Genomic DNA, 23,566 nt, shown 5'->3' with positions numbered 1-23,566 from the left:
AAGAAAATAGATGGGTTAAAAAGCATAAGAAGAAGCTCTAAAATAAATAGAAAATCTAAGTAGCACTTTGTTAAAATAACTAGAAAAAATAAATTCTTCAGTCAAAAATTAATTTTTGCAAAGAGAGAAAAAAGTCATTCTAGATGTTTTTACTTAAAGAAACAGGTAATTACAGTCTACACATTTTCCCCCTAGAAAATATAAGAAAGAGGAAATATTTCACAACTTTTATATATTTATTTCTTTAGCTTGTAAAACTTTGAAACCAATACTAGACACTGTCACTCAGGAGACATATTAGGTGTCAACTGTCTAAACAAAATAATATAAATACACTCCACTGAATTGTTAAAATCATTCTTTATCAATTTTGTTCCAGGGATGTTTGTTTAGTTCAAACAATAAAAGAAGAAAACAAGCAAAAAACAAACAAGAAAGGCAGAGCTGAAGAATGGAAGTAAATTTTCATAAAGATGAAAGTTATTCACAAATTAGTGAATTAAAGAAAGGAAAAAAGCATATATATATATTCACTCAAGAACATACTAAGAAATGCAAAAAATAAAATGCAATATGTGTATATTCTAAAAAGCAGCCAATAAAACATAACAAATGACAATAAAAATTATATAACACATTATTCTTTATGGTGAAAATCTAAGAAGAATTAATTAACATAAGCTAAAGGGACCTGTGAGTAAATTTAACAAAGTATATAAAATACCTGTATACAGCATACTTTACTGAATTTCATTTAAAAATATGTAAGTAAATTAAGAGCCCCTATGTCTGTGGTTAAAGAGACAAAATATCACAAATAAGGCCAGGCCATCCAGGTTGATGGTATTTTCAATGCAATCTAATATAAATCCAATGAGAGTTGTTCATAGCAACTGAAAACTGCTTCTATGATTTACAATCACTAAGATAATTCAGACTTGTATGAAGAAGAGGAATAAAGCAGAGTTATGGGTCAGGCACAGTGGCTCATGATGGTAATCCCAGCACTTTGGAAGGCTGAGGCAGGAGGATCATCTGAGGTCAGGTATTCCACACCAGCCTGGCCAGTGTGACAAAACCATGTCTCTATTAAAAATACAAAAATTAGCCAGGTGTGGTTGTGCACACCTGTAATCCCAGTTACTGGGGAGGCAAAGGTAGGAGAATCACTTGAACCTGGAGGCAGAGGTTGCAGTGAGCCAAGATCCTGTCACTGCACTGCAGCCTGGGTGACACAGCAATACTCCTTCCCCCCCACAAAAAAAAAAACAACAGAAAAGCAGAATTGCTCTACAATTTATCAAAGCTTACTAAACTTAACACTTTATGACTGTGTCACAGGGAAAGACAAACAGAACGGAAACACAAAACAGAACCCAGCAAAGGATCCACTATACAAAGAAATTTAACATATGGTGATGAGGGTATTGTCGATCAATGTTGAAAGTATGGATTAATCAATAAATAGTACAACTTGTTATTCATATAACAATAATAGTAGTAGTGAGCATAAGTATAATGACAGTGACCTTATGCTACACTTATACAAAAATATATTTAAAATAACTAAATACATAAATATGTAAGGCAAAATTATACATATTTTGGGGAAAAAAGCTAGCATTAATATGTGCACTTAAGTTATATGGACAATTTCAAAACACAAAATTCACTAAAACATGAAAGAAGCATTGATACATTTGATTGCACTAAAGTATGATTTCTTAGTTTCTCCAAATATATCATGAAGAAGAAAAAATTGCAATATGAATGAATACATTTGTGGCACTTGTGTCTATAATACAAAATATAATATACTGAAACAATTCTAAAAGCCAACAAAATATAAAAATGGGAAAATGTTAATGGCAAACATTTAATAGAAGAGATAACATAAATAGCAAATAAACATGAAAATATTCAGTCTCATTAGTATGGAAAAATGTGTGTTAATCAAAATAAGTTAACATTTAACTGATACAATATTACAAAGTTTGACAAGATTTCTCCTGGTATGGGATTGAATATAGTCAAAGAAAAAATCCATCAATTAAAGTAACCCATAAAGAATAACCTGTATATTCTCATGCCCTTGATCCAGTAATTTTCCTGATTTATATTTATAGGAAAACTCTAGAATACATATAATATCAGTCCAATTAATGGCAACAACAAAAATAGGAAAATAAAAATATTCAACAACTCCTGAATAGATACAAAGCTTTGACACCTTTACATCATACAGAAAATAAATAAATAAATAACAACATAGCCTCTATGTAAAGCAATCTTAGAAACTTATGGTTGTTCTTAGAAATGTTTCAAAAGACTTCAGTCAGGTATTGTGACATTGTAAAAACAGAAAACAAACAACATGTAAAACTAAATAACACATTGTAAAATTAATAAGGTAATGTTTAAGATAATTCTTTTGTAACAATAATTCTTCAGTACAGAGATGTGTTGAAATCTGTTTATTATTGCATTTTACAACATCTTTGTAGATATTAAATATTACATTAAATATACATTAAAAAGTTAAAAGACATCTTGAAAGTAATACATTCTATTATACCTTCATATACAATCATAATATTAGCATAGTTAATATTCGATGATTTATAGCAAAAGATAATGTGCTGCTTGTATATTATATTAATTATATATTACATTGATAAATGAAAATAAACATTAAATGAAATTACTTACTTTAAATATATGTTTACTTATGAAAATGTTTAAACTTCTTTTAGAAACTAATACTATTACTTTATCTTTTTATTACACTATTTCGAAACTAGCAGATAATTAGCCAAAATGCTTACTTTATAAATTATAAGAAATTGAAATTGACATAGTTTAAATGACTTACCTTGGCAAAGTAAGGTTTATAGTCTACTTCTTTTGCCTATTACCACTGTATATATGTATATATGTATATCCACACACACACACACACACACACACACACACACATTTTTTTCCTTGTCTAATTATCATAAATGATTTTCTTATGTATTCCAATATCTCCCAATTTTAAGCAGACAAAAGAAATCTGTTTTAAAAATCTGGGGTAAGAATAATTTTGTAAGCTCCAGTCATAGGTATCATCAACTTTACTTTTTCCTGAGTAAATAACTCTGTTCTTTTCAGAGAAAGCAGGATTAAAGGCAACTCCAGTGAAGTAAGAAACTGTGTTTTATAGGAAAGGATTCTGGAAAAGCCGCAGCCTGAGGAGGAATTTGAATAAAAGAACAAGTAAACAGTTGACTGTTACCTGCTGTCACCTCTCACTCTCCTACCTCTTCTTTGTCACAGCTTTCCCCTGGAACTGGAAGGTCTTTTCACGCATTCCACGCTTAGGCACAGGGAACTAAATCCTTCTACTTCAAAGTAGACTCTTTTCATTATGACCTGATATGATTTTACATTCTTAATATACAATCACTATTCTGCAACAATGATTAAAAAGCATAGCATTTGGGATCAGGCAAATATCAGTATTTTCTGTAGACCTACTACCATTCTGTGTCCTGTAGGAGACCAAATTTAATCTTATCTTATTGATCATGTAACTCATGATACTGCCTGCCCAATCAGGGGCAACCATAGGAGTTACGAAAAACAAAATGTTAGAATAAGTTTAATGTAATTTCTGGTGCAAATTCAATACTGCTCTCTGTTACTAAAAGTAGGATGATGTATAAAATTGTGGCTGTGATATCAATCAGGGCTGAAAACTCACTATAGTTTTATAGCCACTTGTAGCCTTCTTGTGAACATTCTGGTGTTTTGTGTTATTAGATATTTCTATATTTGTGAATAGAAAAGTACCCATGGGTGTCTATATATTATTTCTCATGTCCTTGGGTTAATATTTTACACTTTCAATGTCAATCACTCTACCTATACAATGTATTCATGGGATTTACGAACATTTTGCTAAAGCTAAAATTGAATCATTCCCTAAGGTCTTAAAACACTATTTCTATTGTTGTTATTATTATTTTTAATTTGTGCTTCATTTCTAGAAAACAATTCTCATACTCTTTTGACAGAAGGGTAAATAAAATATATTGAAATAATACAAACTTAAATATAAATTCTATTCTCAGTACTCTTCAGGAGCAAGAGCTTTGATAAGTAATTTGCGATTTATTGATGTGCCTTAATTATTTCATCTTTATGCCTATAATAAGATTTATTTGACTTGCCAAGTTGTGTTTTTGAGAGACAACTATGGTAGCTATGTCAACTTTATAATATTGAGCCTGGGAAAGAGTAGAATGTACATCTTAATTGTTTCTGAATATTGAAACAGAAACAAAGCCAAAATACATGCATGTAATTTCCAACACAAACTATGCTATATAAAAATCATCTGTGCTTTATACAACATTAATACAACAGGGACTCACATCATCAGAGTGCCCCCTCTAGAAGCAGTGATACAGAGGAATTGTTATTCACTGCAAGGGCAAGCTGTATGCTACAATATTTAGAGTATCTTTTATAACTTGAGAAACAATAAATTTTATTCAGTGATTACTTCTGGAAAGACTGATACGTGTGCAGCACTATGATAGGTTCTAGAGAACACAGAACAACAAAATACGCCATTCTTCCAGATTTCCCACTATCGACATTGAATGGAAAAAATAAATACTGTTTTTTTCTCAAATTTAATAACTTAAATGTTTAATTTACTTTTAGCCCAAAGCCATTATTATTTAAATATGTATTGCCTCAACAATCTAAAACATATTTATTAGTATATGCCTACTAGGGAATTTGGTAGATTTCTAATCTGATTATTCATATTCTAAAATTAGCATTAAATATATTTGTCAGATACATAAATAGGTTAGTATATTTCCTATTATTTTGCAGTTTATTTTTCTAAAAATATGCTTTTATTGCTTTTGTTATGAAAATTCACTTAAAATGAAAAGCTTTATCTACTGCTGTAATAACAATTTACAGGGAATATGAATTTAAATAATCATATTTATAGCTGTCTAAGTTTCATAAATATCCATGAGAATAAAGATGGCTTATAAATTATATTTTTGGTCTCTCTGATTTAATTTATATAAAATGATTTTCTTATAGGGAAATTTATAACTAAAATTATCCTCACTCTTTAGTATACTTACTGTGGGCTGATGCTGGAACATTTTAACATGCTTGGTAAATGTTTTGTTTGTTAACAAATATGTTTGGATTATTTTCTTTAATGAATATATAAAAATAAGTTTTGCAAACAGGTGCTCAAATGAAAACTTAAACTTTCCACTTAAGTGCATTTGTTTGATTTGAAATGAGAGCAGTTTTTCCATTTTAAAATCTTGTATTTGAAAGTCATATTTAAGTTTTAGGTAGAAAAAGTTTTAGGAAAAAAAACAATTAATACATATTATAAATTGCTTTATAATATTATTAAATCTTTTTAAACAATAATTTACATGCAAAGCTCTAACAATGCCTGGTACATTCTGGTGCCACTAATATACCTCTTTCCTCTTTATTTCTTTGTATATTATTTAAATATTAGTTTAAAAACAAATCATATAATGTATTCAAAATAATTTGCTTTAATTGACATGTAATTGATATGTATATCCTATATAATAAATTATTCCTTAAATATCTCTTTACTATAGTCACTTAAAAAGTTTTAAAATAGAGAATTCTGGGGATTTTATGTGATAGAAAGTGAAACCAACTCTAAGTGTTTTAGGTCTCTTATTTCATAGTAAAGGAGCATAACATATGTGTAGAAATATTTCAAAAATTACAAAGCATATAGAAACACATTATACAAAATTTGTCCCATATATTTATTCAACTGTTGTCAGTTTATGATCAGTGATCTCATTAATTACACGGCTATCATACACATTCTAGATGGAAGTGAATTACTTAAAATGAATCTTGACTTTTTTCAAGACATTGTGTTGTTCCAGTTGCCTATAAGTCCTCCAATAATTCCTTATACATCATTAATATTATTGCCTGAGAGCAACATGAGTTGGAAGCTTTAAAACGTAAGCTGCGCCGTTGCTGTTGGGAATGAACGCTTTGTTCCATTAATCAGAAGTATAAAGTCAAAGTTATTTATTTCTACTTGAAAGTAATTACATTGAGATGATGTAAGGAATTTTGTTGATTATAAAATAAATGAAAAGTATGTATTCTATTCTTGTAAAAATGTCACAACTGGCCCACTCAATTATACAAGAGAATTAAACAAATATAACATTTGTTTTCTACTTTTTATAATAATTCCGTTTTAACATTTTTTTAATCTTTGCCTATTCATCTATAATGGCTGTGAACATTTCTATGTTTCATCTTTGTAGATTATACAGGATTTATCTTGTGATCCACTCTTATGCTGTCTTTTGCACTTGTAATTACAATCATGTTTTTAATGCTGTTTAGAACTTTACTAACAATTAGCTGGGCATGGTGGTGGGTGCCTGTAATCCCAGCTACTCAGGAGGCTGAGGCAGGAGAATTGCCTGAACCCAGGAGACGGAGGTTGCGGTGAGCCGAGATCACGCCATTGCACTCCAGCCTGGGTAACAAGAGTGAGACTCCGTCTCAAAAAAAAAAAAAGAACTTTACTAACAAAGTAGATTATAAGTTTATTCTTTCTTTTTCTGGGTGTGCCAGCTAATTATAATAAAAATTTTCTTATCAGATAGCATTAACATCAGAAAATAATAATGTTAATTAAAGCAAAACAGCTACTATGTAAAAGAATTAATAAAAATAATGATCCATATATATTTTAAATGTTTGTACGAAAACACTGAAATGCATAATTATTCACCAAACTGCAAGCTCTCAAGGTAGGAGTATGGCCGTAACTCTGAGAACAGATCTGTTGCTGCTCAGGGTTAAGGCCACCATTCTTGTAAAGATAACACACATTGAGTAATTTATGAAGATATTTATGAAGCTATTTATGAAGCCCAACACTGATTGATTCTAAGTGAAGGAAGAACTTGAAGATTCTTTCAAGATATTAAGTGTAGCAACACTTCTGACTCTACAAAATTACCAGAGATTTTATAATTGCCTAATTGTTCTCCTTAATTGCAACATAATTTTAGCAAATCACTTTTAATAAGTCATGGGAAACTTTGAACTTAAAGTACATTACACAAATTCTGAATCCATTAGGTGCATATATCCCATTATTTTGTTTAATATTTAAATAAATTACCTAATAAGAAGTTTGACTGGTTTGGAAATAAAACTAAAGAAAAATCTACTCTGGTTAGGAAAGAGCAACTGATTAAAATTGGCCTGCCATCGCAAGGTACTAAAATGGAATAAAATATATAAAGTGGAAAATAGATAATGTGAGGAATACTTTCTGGGAGAAGAGAGCTACAAAAGCATAACCCCAGGACTTTCTTGGGCTTTGATAATACATTCATTATGACCAGGTGAGGGATATCCTAGGAAGAGAAGACTGATTGTTTAACATTTAAAGATCAGTGAATATAATTCACTGCACACATTCAGTACACACAAAATAAAAGTTAACAAATACGACTTGTTTAACAAGAAATAAAGAACACTTAGCACATTACAAATAGAAGGGACTTTCTCAACCTGAATGAGTCTATTCACTAAAAACCTATAACTATGATCACCGTTATCAATGAATATTGAATGCTTTATCTCAATCAATCAGAAATAAACAGAAATGTAAAGATACATGCTCTCAGAAATTCTCCTGAATACTATCTTTAGGGTTAAAGTAAGTAGTAAAAGAGGTAAAAGTTATGTAAATTGTAAAATGAAAAACAAATTTATCTTCGTTCAGAGCCAGAATGATTATCTATGAAGAAAATATCATATAATGTACAAAAAATTATAAGAATTATTAAAACAGTTTAGCAGTGTCACAGGATATAATTTCAGTATTTATATGTATTTCTATAAGAATGAAAATAAAGATTTTAATATCTAATTTATGTAACAGGAATAAACATGAAAACAAATATGTGAAATATTTGTATGCTGAATTCTACATATATTGCTATGAGAAATGTTTAAAAGACCTAGATAACTGGAAACATACACCGTGTTTATTCATGGATAAAATGTTCAATAATGTTCATTGAGGTATCCATTCTCCCAAATGGAAAATTAGTTTCAATGTGATACCAATCAAAAATCCAATATTACTGAATAATTTGATAAGCTGATTCTAAAAGTTTTATGCAATATAAAGTGTTGTAAAATAACCCATACTATTTCAAAATGAGAGAAGAAAAATGTGGGAGAACTCACGCTATCTGATTTTGTGTCATTATAAAACTGTAGTAATCATAACACTGTAGGATTAGTATGCACATTGTCGGTGGTACCAACGAGAGTTTAGAAATTGATAAATAGGTAAATGCTCAAGTGTTTCTGGACAAAGTAGCCACAACAATTATTGAGAAAATGGTAGCATTTAGACAAATGGTGGAGCCATTGTAAATTCATATTAAAGAAAATTAATCTTGACCCTTACCACTCATTGTGTATAAGATATGGCCCAAAAGAAACCATAGATCTAAATAGAAAACCTCAAAGTTTAAATATATAAAACTAATAAAGGAAATTTTTGTTACCTTGTGTTTGGCAAAGAATTATTAGAAACACACACACACACACACAAAACATAAAAAAAGACAATAAATAGTAATTTTCAAGAAAATATTATTTGAAAAACTCTTTAAATACAGCATTTATTAAAATAAAAAGGTAAGACCCAAATATATGAATATATTCAAAAAATGAACATCTGATTAACTCAGATATCCACATATGTGAAAACTTCAAACTACAACAATAAAAATCTAGACAACTTTACAGAATTTTGCAAAATCCTGAACAGAAAATCCACCAAAGAAGAAAAGACAGATGGCACATGAAAATATTTTCAACATCACTTCTCTGTGGTGAAATGCAAATAAAAACAATAAGATGTCATTACATACTTATTAGAATGAGGGGAAAAAATACCCTGGCAACATATGTGAAGGACGTGAAGCAACTGCTGATGATAATGCAAAGTTGTATAGTCACTTTGGAAAGAAATTTGGCATGTTTTCATAAACTCAAACATGATATTTTGTTTAACAACCCTGCACCTAGCTATTTATCCAAGACAAGTTAAAATGTATGTTTTCTCACACAAACACACTCACACAAATTGAACTGGGCATGGTGACTCATGCCTGTAATCCAGCACTTTGAGAGGCCGATGTGGGTGGATGACCTGAGGTCAGGAGTTCAAGACCAGTCTGGCCAACATGGTGAAACCCCATCTCTACTAAAGAAATACAAAAATGAGCTGGGTGTCGTGATGGATGGCTGTAATCCCAGCTACTTGGAAGGCTGAGGCAGGAGAATCACTTGAACCTGGAAGGTGGAGGTTGCAGTGAGACGAGATCATGCCATTGCACTCCAGCCTGGGTGACAGGGTGAGACTCCAACTAAAAAAAAAAAAAAAAAGATTGAAAATACTAATGGCAGTTTTATTCAGGACAGTTAAAAACTGGAAACAAGACATCATTCTATCAACTGTCTTATAAATTTACAAAAAGAATGGTTCATGTATGTATACGAGGGGCTGATAATTCATAAGTACCTATGGATACAGAGTCGTGAACAAGTACCTAACACATAAGCTACCTGAAAAGAATGACTCAAAGGAGTCCACAGCATCTACGTGTCATTCTCATTACACTTGAAAAAGGCAAAACTGTAGGTAGTTTCCAGGACTTGCAGTTGAGGGAAGAGAAATCACTTCAAATTTAACTTTTGTGGATGGTTATGGTAAGTGACTAGATGCCTCTGCAAAATTCATTATCCTTTACATGTAAAAATGGTAATTTTACCATGTAAATCGCTCCCCATGAAATTTGACTTGTTAACAAAGAGTGATGTATTCTGAGGCATTAAATTTGTAGCCAGTGTATCTCTTTTTTTCTGCCATTTAAAAAAAAAAAATCTTATACTTTCCTTTGACAAAATTTTTCTAATGCATCATACTAACAAACTTTTTTTCAATGAACTTCTGATAACAACACAACTTTATCAATGTATTGCTTCTCTTGAAATACTAAACATTATAAATTATTAAAAATATTTCGGCCGGGCGCGGTGGCTCAAGCCTGTAATCCCAGCACTTTGGGAGGCCGAGGCGGGTGGATCACGAGGTCAAGAGATCGAGGCCATCGTGGTCAACATGGTGAAACCCCGTCTCTACTAAAAATACAAAAAATTAGCTGGGCATGGTGGCGCGTGCCTGTAATCCCAGCTACTCAGGAGGCTGGAGCAGGAGAATTGCCTGAACCCAGGAGGCGGAGGTTGCGGTGAGCCGAGATCGCGCCACTGCACTCCAGCCTGGGTAACAAGAGTGAAACTCCGTCAAAAAAAAAAAAAAAAGAAAAAAAAAAGAAAAGGGGCTTATTTGGCTTATGATTCTGCAGGGTGTACAGGCAGGGCACCAGCATCTCCTGGCTTCTGNAAAAAAAAAAAAAAAAAAAGAAAGAAAATATTTCTCATTTATGCTTGTCACTGGGTTGTTGACACCCAGATGATTTGAAGTGATAGTTAAGAAGGGCCTTAGACATAATTTCTGATGATTAACGTTTTTATACTTTCATTTTCTCTACCTAGAACTAAGGTAAAAACAGAAGCTATTCCTTATCTTTAACCTTTTGTTGAGACAATATTTGTATATGTGTGAGTGTGTGTGTTTGTATCTTGGTTCATTCATTATAAGTGTTATATTTTCATTTATTTGGTACTATTTGATTTGACTTAGCAGTATGTGGTATCACTTATGATTTAAAAGGCACATTATGACAGCTAGCTGAATAGCAGGTTAAAGAAGCCTAAAGTTAGAACCTAAAGTGTCCAAAGGAAGCTAAGGTTAAGACTCAAAGAAAGCTATTAAAATACCCAGGTAAGGGGTGGAGGTTGTTCAAAGTGGGGGGTGGAAATGAGACCAATGATAAGAAATGGTTGACTTATAAATAGTTTTTAAAGGTATAGCTGACAAAAGTTTCCAATGGATTGGATGTGGAATATGAGACGAGACAAATTACTGCATGGTCATTTTATATAAGCAATTGGAAGACTCTAGTAATCATTCCAAAGACAGATAAGACATCTCAAGAAGATTGAGGGATAAATCAGATTTTACAGAGATTTACTTGCACCATGTCAAGTTTTAGACCTCCAGGAAGAGATATTAAAGCAGCTATTATGGAATTCAGGGGGAAGAATACCATTACAGCTGCAGACTAAAATTTGAGAGTTATTAAATCCTTAAGAATGAATGAAATCACCTTTGCAACAACCCAAGATACATTTGAAGTCTAAAAACTGGTACCCCACAATTCAATAAATAGAGAAGTGAGAAGGAACTATACAACACGCAGAAAGAAGTCAATGAAGGATGGAGTTAATCAAAGGGATGTTATGTCCTTAAGCCAAAGAAAGATGCTTTTTCTTGAAAGAGCTGTTAATCGTACCAAATGTTGTTGCTTTGCTGAGTAGAGGAATGAGAATTAGGCATTGGATTTTGTGATATGGAGGATGAGAATGATTGTGTTGAAGTAGCAAAGTCAGGAGTCTTGTTAGAGTGGATGCAAAACAGCATGGAGGAAAAGAAAGTACAAACTGTCAATAGAGTAAATTATCTCAAAAAGTTTTTCAGTAAAAGGAATGAGATAATAGTTTTACCTGGAGGACACTATTAGATCAAGAGATGTTTTCAGGTTTTGTTTGCTTGGTATGAATTAATTTTATTTACAGATAGGAAATAAAGCATGTTTTTGAGGGAAGGGAATCATGCATTAGACAGTGAAATTTGAGAATTCAGAAAAAAGGATGAAATAGAACATTGTCTCACAGCAGACAAAAACAGGATAAGGTCATGTGAAGGACTGGTCATGGACTTGGCATGGACAGTATATTTCAGGAACCTGAAGGAAGCCATGTTTATAGATATCAATATCCACTGGTTAGGTTGGTAGATAAGATGGCAGAGGAATATGGAAATCCTTTTCTGATTGTCCTTATTTTATAAGTCTTTGGAGAATCAATGTTATCTGATAAAATACATGTAAGGAAACTGGGAGAGGTTTTGGAAATTTAAAGAGAGGAAACCTATAAAATAAATATCTAGCAATGTTGCATAAAATTGAGCAATTAGAAGTTTTTTTTTTTTGTATAAAGAAACTTGTTCTAATTGTCTTACAATATGATACACTGGGATTTTGCAATTAATAAGGCATCAACTGTATTGGCATATTAAGTAAACGTGGTGGCTATTGTGATTGTCTCAACAAATTACTCCTTATTGTGTAGAACCTAAAAAGTTTGAAAGGAGCTAACTATGAGTAATAATAAAAATATAGGCCTGACGGTCCTGGGTCAATGTCCATAGGCCTTATATTTTGCCACAGTAATTTATCCCTTATAGGAAAGTTTCATGTATTAAATAAATGTTTTAAGGCAGTGAAAGGAGATTAATACAAAAAATAACCTAAAGCAGCAACATTTTTAACAGCTATGTAAAATGACAATCTGTCTCCCAGGTTGTGAATGAGGAAGCATGAACGCCAACTTTGGCATGACTCATCTTATTACCAAGTTACAAGTTAACGTAGTATTTGTTACTTGTTACTATAATATAGCAACACAAAGGAAAAAGATGACATTAAAAAAATCAGAAAATAAAAAATCAGAGAGAAATGGAGACAGAGACTTGATTAAAGCAAACTCAAAGCCTAATTTACCTATGAACTTTACAAATACATGAGCCAATAATTCTCTTAAATTTGAGAACAAATTGAAATATTTTTACTTGTGTGCTTTTTATATATAAATGAAAACATTCTAACAAATTATGTAGCCACCTCCAAGATGACACCAATTATTCCATCCTGGTATTCATATCCTTATATAATGGCTTTCTATATTTAATAAGGTTGGCCAATTTACATAGAATATTGCAGAAGTAACAATGTGTAATTTCTGAGGTTAGGTAATAAAGAAGATGATTACCTCCAGGTCACTCATTCTTGGATAACTGACTCTGAGTTGGCCAGCTGCCATGACAATGAAGACACTCAGCAATCCTACGAAGGAATCCATGACGAGAAAAACTGACTTTTTTTGCCAAAACTCGGCACCAACTTGCTAGCTGTGTGAGACATGTAGGAAGCGTCTCCCCCAGGCCCAGTCACATTTTGAAATGATTACAGCCCTAATCAAAATCTTGGTGGCAACCTCTTGAATACCTCTGAACCTGAATCACCCATGTAAGCTGTTCCTTTATTGCTGACCCAAAGTAACTGCATAACACACTATTGTCTATTGATGTTTTCTGTTATTACATTATGAAGTAATCTGTTACATGGCAATAGGTAACTAATGCATTGATACATATATGTGTTCACAGCATTTCTGAAAAGTATCTTTTGATGACTTTTGACCATTGGTTAAGGCAATAACGAATTCTTTCTGTGCTATTCCCTTTGTGTGCTAAGAAAAAGTGCCAAGTAGGATCTCTTTGTGTGCTAAGGGAAATTGCTAATACAAACACATTTGTGGAAGACAAATTACACACATCAGAATAAGCACACTGATAATAACAAAATAATGTTTAGAAGCTACAGGGACTTAAAAATACTCACTCTGAGGTAATGGGTTTTTATATTGTTAGATACAGCTGCTAACAGAAAATAATTTCAAATTAAAAGGCAACAAGGAATACTCTCACAAAGTCTAAATTTCATGTGTATCATCTGACATTAACAGTTGGGTTACAATCAAAATTTGTGGATTCTAATCTTTGCATATGTTTCCAAGAGAGTTGAGAAAAAATAAATGAGTCAATGAATAAAGAAGATACAAACATTAGTTTGTGGACAACTGTTACGTATACAACCTTTATAAAGAAAAAGTGAAACAGTGAGCTGAAGCAATGCAACAATATGCAACTTTTATTGTTTCATTTGTAAATTCTGATAACAGCAGAAGCTTTCAGACACATTGAACGTTTCAATAAAGTATTATCTCAATAAAGTATTATTTATGTGTTTAACAAAATGTACTAACCATGTTCTATATACCAAGACTTTCTCTAATTATTTGACAATACTATAATGCACAAGGCTAAGTTAAACCTGGTTTCTAAACTTGAGATGGTTACAAACCTATAGAGGTGAAAAAATACTACAGTGAAATGGGATACGTGCTAAACTTAACGCACAATTACAACGTTTAACTGTGGAAGAAAAGAACTGTGGATTTTTGTCTAAGATGTCGCAAAAAAACTTACAGATGTGACATTTGAAATGATCCTTACAAGTAAATAACTTTGTAAAGCGGAGCAAAATGAAAGATGAAAGGATTATGAAATTGTTGAAAAAAACCTGGCCTGCTTGGGGTCTATGACTAAAAGCATAATACACATTTTTCAGAGGGTTAAGCTAAAAACAGAAAGGGCTGTGTTTTTGTTTGTTTTTGTTTTGTTTTGTTTTGGGGGGGGCTGAGTTTTGTGAAGAAAATCCATACATGTGTAGTTTATTTCTTAGACAATCAGGAAACGTGTGTGTATCTCTGTGCATGTGTTTGTCCTAGGATTAGAACTAAATGGAGCTGTGAGTTAAATAAAATTGTGGTTAGAAACAATGTTCCTTAACCTTAACCTTAACTTTACAATAGATTCACATAGGGCAATGGTCCGTAAATGGTGCCTTTGCATGAATTAGAAACACATGGAAGGCCTGAAAACCGGGGTTTCTGGGCCTCAGCCACAGAGTGTCCGATTCACTAGATTTGGGCCAAGGTCTGAGGATCTTCATTAAGTTCCCACTGAACACACTTTGAGAGCATGCACACACTACACATACACACTACACACACTACACAGACACACAAACAAACACACACACACACACACACACACACACACACCCTCCCTCTTGCTCTGTTTCTTTGAAGAATCCTAATACATGAATTCAGGCACAGGAATCAGGAGAGAATAAATGCAGGCAACCTTTACTCATCTTTCACCTCATGTCTGAATCCATGCCTTATCCCCTCTACGAAACCTTCGCTGATCCTTGTACAGTGATTAAACTATCAACCAGTTTTGTAGTCCCGAAAAAATCTTTCATCCCTAAAAAATCCTGTTGCTGCAGTAATTTTCCATGATGCAATTATCTGCTTACCTTGTCTTAGGAATGACATTCAAATGCCTCAAAGGCAAAATAACCTTCTCAATATCCATAGTGTCTACAACCACCACACTGACCAGTAAGTATCATTTATTAATATATTCTGCATGAGTTAATTGAAAGATGCTTTAGAATAGAGATGATAAATTCCACAATACCAAAATACTGAAATGGTAGCTAAAATATAGAAAATTTTAAGAGGTAAAAGAATGATGAATATAGTCGAATGTCATAAACAAATGAGGGAATGATAAAAGTAAAAAGGACTGATTGGTTTTGGTTATTAGGTAGTCAGTATATTTATTGTAGGTCCTAACAAAGAGTTAGGATAAAAATATGCATAATATGTATTATACCTGGGATGCATAAAGTGAAAATTTAGTGACAGCATGTAGGTTTGAAGAAAAGTTTATTATCCCATAAGAATCTCATAGCCATTGGAGAAGAGCCCATCCCAGCTGCCACATGATCCCAGCCTTGTGAGACCTTCGGTAGAGAACTCAGTCGAGCCAACCTTGGCTTCTGTCCTACAGAAACCATAGTATTAATCTGTTATAGAACAACAGAAAATAATTCAAATTACCAAACAGCTGTATTATGCATTGCATAGTGGGAAGACTGTATTACCCACAGCAGAAATATTCTATAGGTCTTTACTTAGAAAGTACTTTTCCCCCAAAATTGTGATATATGATGAGAATAAAACACCTTCTAGGTCCCTGACCATAGACAGCATCTTGAATTGATCATACTCACAATGCCATCTTTACAACTGTAAAAGCCAATTTATATCATAATATGAATTTCAAAAATAAATAACAAAATAAATCTTAGGGAGCTAAAATAACCTGACCAATGATTGAGCTCAACAAACATCAGCTTCCCTGGAGAGCCATACTAGAATAAGCACAGATTTAGGAACCGGAATATTTATGTTGATATCTTGTACGACCCTGAAACATGGCCTACTCACAACGAAGAAGGAGCACTGGTTTCCCCTTACCCTCATTCATTCCTAAATTATGCTGCAATGCCTCACCTGCCCAGAGGAGGCACCTTTCTCTGGCTAGTATAAACCCCAGGTAGGCTAAAACACTACTTACAAACATTCACTACTAAATATCATCTCACAAAACAACGGGCTCCTCAGAAACTGTACATTAAGAAGATTTTTTTTTTTTTTTTTGAGACAGGGTCTCACTCTGTCACCAGGCGCCAGGCTGGAGTGCAGTGGCACAATCTCAGCTCACTGCAACCTCCACCTCCCGGGTTCAAGCAATTATCCTGCCTCAGCCTCCCGAGTAGCTGGGATTACAGGCACACACCACCACGCCCAGCTAATTTTTGTATTTTTAGTAGGGCTGGGTTTCACCATATTGGCCAGGATGGTCTCGATCTCTTGACCTTGTGATCTGCCCACCTTGGCCTCCCAAAGTGCCAAGAAGATTTTTAAAAATACAATTTGAACAGCTGCCCTTCCTAAACAGATTATATCAGAAAAAATTAGGGTAACACAGCTGATGTTGAGGTTAAGTTTGACAAATCAATTGTACATTGAAGTGTTCCTGATGACATTAACAGGCAACTAAGCCAAACAATCAGTGCATGCATTTCATTTCTAAATACAGTCTCCTAACATGGCTATAAAATCTTTACTAGTCTCATTATTTCTATACACCAGTTTATGATTAGAATTAAATTATGTTTTCGTAATGCTCATTGAAGTGTTCTCCAAGGTTGTTTTATTACCACTTAAAAATTCAGAAAGTTACAATTTACTGTACTGCTTTACTTTGTAGATACAGATGAATCCCCATATGAAGTATTAGCCCATAATAAAAATATACCTATATCTAACCAAGTAAGTATATAATTAGGATGTTACTCAGTAAAAACAGGCATTTATTTTGGTGATGATTGCAAATAACATAATTTTCACGAATGCATGAACTCACATATATTCATAAATTACTATTTGAAGTGAGGTAATGAATAAAAACTAATGTAAAGCATGGCTTTTGATTGAAATGCTTCCTGGAGTTGATTCTCTTTTCTGAAGAATTAGCTTAATGCCCTATTAGTCTGTTCTCACACTGCTAATAAAGACCTAACTGAGGCTGGGGAGGCTTCCCAGTCATGGCAGAAGGCAATGGAGAAGCAAAGTCACATCTCACATGGCAGCAGGCAAGAGAAAGACTGTGTAGAACTCCCCTTTATGAAATTATCAGATCTTATGAGGCTTATTCACTATTACCAGAACAGCAGGGAAAAAGATACACTCCATGATTCAGTTACCTCCCACCAGCCCCCTCCCACAACATGTGGGAATCATGAGAGCTTAATTCAAGATGAGATTTGGGTGGGGACACAGCTAAACCATATCATTCCACCCTTGGCCCCCCCTGCCACAACTCCTGTCATAATATTTCAAAACCAATCACGCCTTCCCAACAGTCTGCCAAACTCTTAACTCATTTCAGCATTCACTCAAAAGTCTACAGTCCAAAGTCTCACCTGAGACAAGGCAAGTCCCTTCTGCCTATAAGCCTGGAAAATCAAAAGCAAATAAGTTATTTTCTAAACACAGTGGGGATACAGGCATTAGGTAAACATAGCCATTTCAAATGGGAGAAATTGGCGAAAATGAAGGAGCTACAGGCCCCATGCAAGTCTGAAATCCAGCGGGGCAGTCAAACCTTAAAATTCCAAATGATCTCCTTTGACTTCATGTCTCACATCTGGGTTATGCTTATGCAAGAGGTGGGCTCCTACGGCCTTGTGCAGGTCCACCCCTGTGGCTCTGCAGGGTACAAGACCCCTCCTAGCTGCTTTGATGGTTGGCATTGAGTTTTTCTAGCTTTTTCAGGTATGCAGTGCAACCTGTCCGTGGATCTAGCATTCTGGGCTCTGGAGGACATTGACCCTCTTCTCACAGCTCCACTAGGAAGTGCCCTAGTGGAAGTTCTGCGTGGGGGTTTGCACCCCACATTTCCCTTCTGTACTGCTCTAGCACAGGTTCTCCATGAGGACACAACCCTGAAGCAAACTTCTGCCTGGATGTCCATGGGTTTCCACACATTCTCTGAAATCTAGGAGGAGATTCCCAAACCTCATTTCCTGTCTTCTATGTACCCGCAGACTCAACCCCATGTGTAAGCTGCCAAGGCTTAGGGCTTGCACCCTCTGAAGCCACTACCTGAGCATACCTTGGCCCCTTTTAGCCACAGCTGGTGGGACTGGGATGCAGGGCATCAAGTACCTAGACTGCAGACAGCAGTGGGGCCCTGGGCCCAGCCTATGCAACAATATTTCCCTCCTAGGCCTCTGGGTCTGTGATGGGAGGGTCAGCTGTGAAGGTCTCTGAGATGTTCTGGAGACATTTCCCCCCATTGTCCAGATGTTCAACATTTGGCTCCTTGTTACTTACACTTTCTTCAGCAGGCTTGAATTTCTCCCCAGTAAATAGGTTTTTCTTTTCTACCTCATCATCAGGCTATAAATTTTCAAAACTTTTATGCTCTGCTTCCTCTCGAACTCTTTGCAGTATAGAGATTTCTTTCACCAGATACTCCAAATCAAATCTCAAGTTCAAAGTTCCACAGACCTCCAGGCAGGGGCAAAAACTGCTAGTCTCTGCTAAAGCACAACAAGAGTCAACTTTGCTCCAGTTCCCAACAAATTCCTTATCTCCATCTGAGATCACACCCCCCTGGACTTTATTGTTTATATCATTTTGGTCCAAGCCGTTCAACACGTGTCTGGGAACTTCCAAACTTTCCAACATCTTCCTGTCTTCTGAGACTTCCAAGTCTCTAGGAAGTTAAAATCTTTCCCATATTTTCTTATCTTCTTCTGAGCCATTCAAACTGTTTCAACCTCTGCATGTTACCCGGTTCGAATGTCACTTCCACATTTTCAAGCATCTTTACAGCACTACCCCACTCTACAGGTATCAATTTACTGTATTAGTCTGTTCTCACACTTCTTATAAAGACATACCTGAGACTGAGTAATTTATAAAGAGGGTGGTTTAATGGACTTATAGTTTCATATGTCTGGGAAGGCCTCACAATCATGAAAGAAGGTAAAGGAGAAGGAAAATCACATATTACATAGTGGCAGGCAAGAGAGAGTGTGTGTGCAGGAGAAATCCCCTTTATATATCCATCAGATCGCCTCAGGCTTATTCATTGTCATGAAAGCAGCATGGGAAAGACCGACTTCCATGATTCAATTACATCCCATTGGGTCCCTCCAGTGACATGTGGGAATTATACGAACTAAAATTCACGATGAGATATGGGTGAGGACACAATCAAATTATACTGGCATTATAATTTTTTTCTTGGCTATGTAATTCCATTCATTCCTTTATTTCTTAATTGATTTTTAATCAGCCATTATTATTTAACCACCATTTGTTCTTCTTCTACTAAGGATTCACAATTGCTAAACTAGTCTGGCTATTTTGAAGATAAAAATAAACAGAAATGATTACAAATAAATTCACTTATGGATTCTTTATACACCCCTTTAAAAGTAATTAGTGAAAGGTTATTTTTACAGAGATGTTATGTTGAAAAACTAATCCAAATGGAAGCCACTTGAGCTAATTTTGCAGACACCAAAACCCAAGTAAAAAGACTGCAGTAGCCTGATGATTGCGACATAACTAAGGGCAATAGAAGCATGCATAAACCACAGTGCAATACCACCTCCTACCCACTAGAATGGCTATAAAAAGACAGATAGTAATAAATGCTGGGGGAAATTTGAAGAAACTGGAAACCATGTTGCTGTCAGGAATGTAAAACAGTGCATCCACTTGGGAAAACAATCTGGCAGTTCATCCAGTGATCACACATGGAGTTATCATATGAGTTACTGGCAATTTCACTTCAAGGCATATACTCAAGAGAAATAAAAACATTTCCACAACAACTTTTACAAAAATGCCTATAAATATTATTATATTAGGAAAATAATGGAAACCAGATGAAATTTTGTCAAATAAAGAATGGATAAATATGTGGTATATCCATACATTAGAACAGCTTTTGACAATAAAAAAATGAAATAAAATTAAAAAAAATTAAAAAATGAAATACCGATGACACATACTATAATATGGATAAACATTTAACACATGATGCTAAATGACATAAACCTTTCACAAAGGACTACATATTATATGATACCTTTTTATAATATACCAATAGCAGGCAAATTTATGGAGACAGAAAGTAGATTAATGACTCCCTGAATTAAGGTGAGAGAATGTGTCGTATTATGATTAAGCAATGCAGAATTTCTTTTTGGAGTAATACAAATGTTCTGAAATTGGTTGTGGTAATGGATGTACAACTCTGTGAATAGAAACCATTGAGTTATACACTTTAAAGGGGTGCATTTTATGCTATGTGAACTATATATCAATGAATCTGTTAAAATTTTTAATGTTTTAGGCCCTCTAGAAGAAAAACAGAACATTATTTTATTTTACATGGCACTACTTTTAAATGTGAAGTATTTTTGTTTGTTTTTTTGAGACAGATTCTTGCTCTGTTGCCCAGGCTGGAGTGCAGTGGCATGATCTCGGCTCACTGCAACCTCTGACTCCTGGGTTCGAACTATTCTCCTGCCTCAGCCTCCTAAGTAACTGGGATTACAGGCACCCACCACCACCCACCTGGCTAATTTTTGTATTTTTAGTAGAGACAGGTTTTCACCATGTGGGCCAGGCTGGTCTCGAACTCCTGACTTCGTGATCTGCCCACCTTGGCCTCCCAAAATGCTGGGATTACAGGTGCAAGCCACTGCATACTGCCAAAATGTGAAGTATTCTTAATCTCTAATATATTCATAGTTTTCTCTTGAATAAATCAAAACATTTCCTAAATGTATGTATAACTTCTGCATACAGTTTTAAAGTGAGAATAATTGGTACATTTGGTCTACTTACGAATGTGTTAAAAAAAAAAAAAACTTTATTGTCATGACAATGGATTCATTTTCTTAAAGTTATATTCTAATTTCATTTAACACAGTCATATTTACCTTTATGACCCCCAAAGTATTACTGATATCTATGTTTGTTTGTTGTTTCCTGATCTTAGGTGTTTATCACAATGCAATATTCTGGGTGGAGGTAGAACAAGAGTCACCCCCAGCTTTAGATCATGTACTTCACTTGAAAACAGCCTAGACCTGGCTGTTGAAATTCCAATAATTATCCTTTTACTGTAAGTTCTATAAGTGTTTTTGAAACTTGAGCAGAGGTTTTATATTGATAAAATAATCAGTGTGTAATTTGAAATTTTTATTTCTTTCTTTTTTCCTAAACTACCACACAAATGAGGTACTCTTCTTCCAGTGAATTGATAGCTTAAGTAAAGCAAAAACAAATGAAAAAGCACGTCTCACAATTAGAAGGAGAACCAAATGCCCTTAACTCAAGGATGAAGCATAAGTGTTCTGTGATACCAATTTTTCCATCACCATGCCAGTGTTACAGTAAGAAGGAATAAATAAGACTTATTCACCCTGTCTGATAATGATAAATTACATCTAATACCTCTATTTACTCTCCTAGATCCTGATACCAAAATTAAAGATTGTGAGGTCCCTGGTCTTAAGGAAATTTCAGTATGTCTTCTTGTATAAGGGACATCTTTTACTGTGAAAGATGAAACAGTTACCATTTTCTGAAGCAGTGACTGTGATATTGTACCATGGAGTTTCTTCTCTGTCAAGAACCTTTGTAGTCTTAATGGTTCCAGTATTGGCATCAATGTTGAAAAATCTGTCATCTTCAGCATTGTAGTTGATGAAGTATCTAGAGAAAAAAAGAATTTTTTTTTACTTGATGCTATAATGAAGAAAATACAACTGAACCAAGGGAAGGATTATATCCAAATACATTAAAATATCCAAATATATTTTTTAATTCTATATTTGATTTACATGACAACTTTACATTTTTGTAGAATGTATATCAATTATTCTTATCTGTCAGTCTTTAATTCTAAGTTCAATTATGAAGTCAAAAAATAATTTTATAAGATCTTACCAAATTTTGTGAAAAGTAGATAATAGAAACACGGTGATTAATGAAGGAAAGAACAAAAGAACTCACCTCTTGGAAGCCTATAATACATTTAATGAAAAAAAAAAAATAAACCTGCAATGAAAATTCTCAATTATCCAAAAAAATTTGAATCCTTGGAGAAGTCAGAGAGGAATTTGTCTTGAAATTTCATTGTAGCTAAGGTTTAAAGATAAATATATAAAATGAAAACAAAAGATTTATATTTGTTAACACTGTACCTCTATCACAGTTCAACTAATCCCTTGTTTAGTCAAAGAATGAGATTAAAAAAATAAAGATAGTATAGGGAACACATTTTTTCCCCTCTTCAATTCATGTAATTTTGCAGGATTCTCTCATATTGGGTTAGATTTCAGCTTATTTTGCGATCAAATGAGCTGAAAGTGATGATGTCTGTCTTCTTTCTGGGTGTAGGTTTCATGAGACTTTGTACGTTTCCTTGTAGGCTATGCCACTGCCATAAGAATAGCATGCTTGGACTAATTAACTTGTCCTAGCATTAGGAAGGGAAACACATGGGCAAAGTTGTCCCAATTAAGGTTCTCAACCTAGTGTAGATCAATCTAGTAAATGTGCAGATGCATGATTGAGTGTTTCAGAGATTAAACAGAGTTGGCATCAAAAACCATCCTAATTCAGCTAGCCCTCAGCTAATCCACAGACACATACAGTATAGTTAGACATAGCTTTTTTTTTTTAAGACCTCTGAGTTTTGGAGTTATGTGTTATTTAGCAATAGCTGATTAACGTGTCTGTGAATAAATACTATTAAACAATTATCATATGTTCTAGAAAAGCTTCAGACTACTTATACAACTTTTTAAGGAGAGAAATATTCTATTCTCTCCTAAAGCCTCTAATGCTTTTTTCTCTTTTCAAATCTAAGCTTAAGTAATATTTTATCTAGAACTGAAAGATGAAATGGACTAATTATGTGAAAAGTGCTAGGGAAGAACATATGACACAGAGAAAACCAAGGTAAAAAGGTCCAGATTAAAGAAAAAGTTCAAATTGGTTAGAAAACAAATCTATGTCAATGTGGCTATGCAGACTGAAAGACATGAATGTCCAAGTGTCAGGACAAGATAAAGAGTTTTTTACTCTTTTGTGAAAGCAATGGGAAGAATTTCAAATTCAAGGAAAAAAAAGAACTGATTTACTCAGATTTATTTATGTTCTGAAAAAT

The 23,566-nt window shown here is 33.8% G+C and overlaps 1 protein-coding gene across 5 annotated transcripts in view; it reads right to left on the bottom strand.

The window, feature by feature from the left end:
* Window positions 1–23,566, bottom strand: part of CDH18 (cadherin 18) — a 1,130,917-nt gene that overhangs the window by 47,099 nt on the left and 1,060,252 nt on the right. For all 5 annotated transcript variants that reach the window (XM_017524647.2, XM_017524646.2, XM_017524648.2 and 2 more), the window contains one exon: window positions 21,971–22,107. In XM_017524647.2, the coding sequence (XP_017380136.1) occupies window positions 21,971–22,107 (137 nt within the window). The remainder of the gene's footprint in view (window positions 1–21,970; window positions 22,108–23,566) is intronic.

Source organism: Cebus imitator, unplaced genomic scaffold (genome assembly GCF_001604975.1).
Source record: "Cebus imitator isolate Cc_AM_T3 unplaced genomic scaffold, Cebus_imitator-1.0 Scaffold35, whole genome shotgun sequence".
Lineage (NCBI taxonomy): Eukaryota > Metazoa > Chordata > Mammalia > Primates > Cebidae > Cebus > Cebus imitator.
The sequence above is the reverse complement of the archived record's forward strand: the minus strand, read 5'-3'. Positions and strand labels throughout refer to the sequence as shown.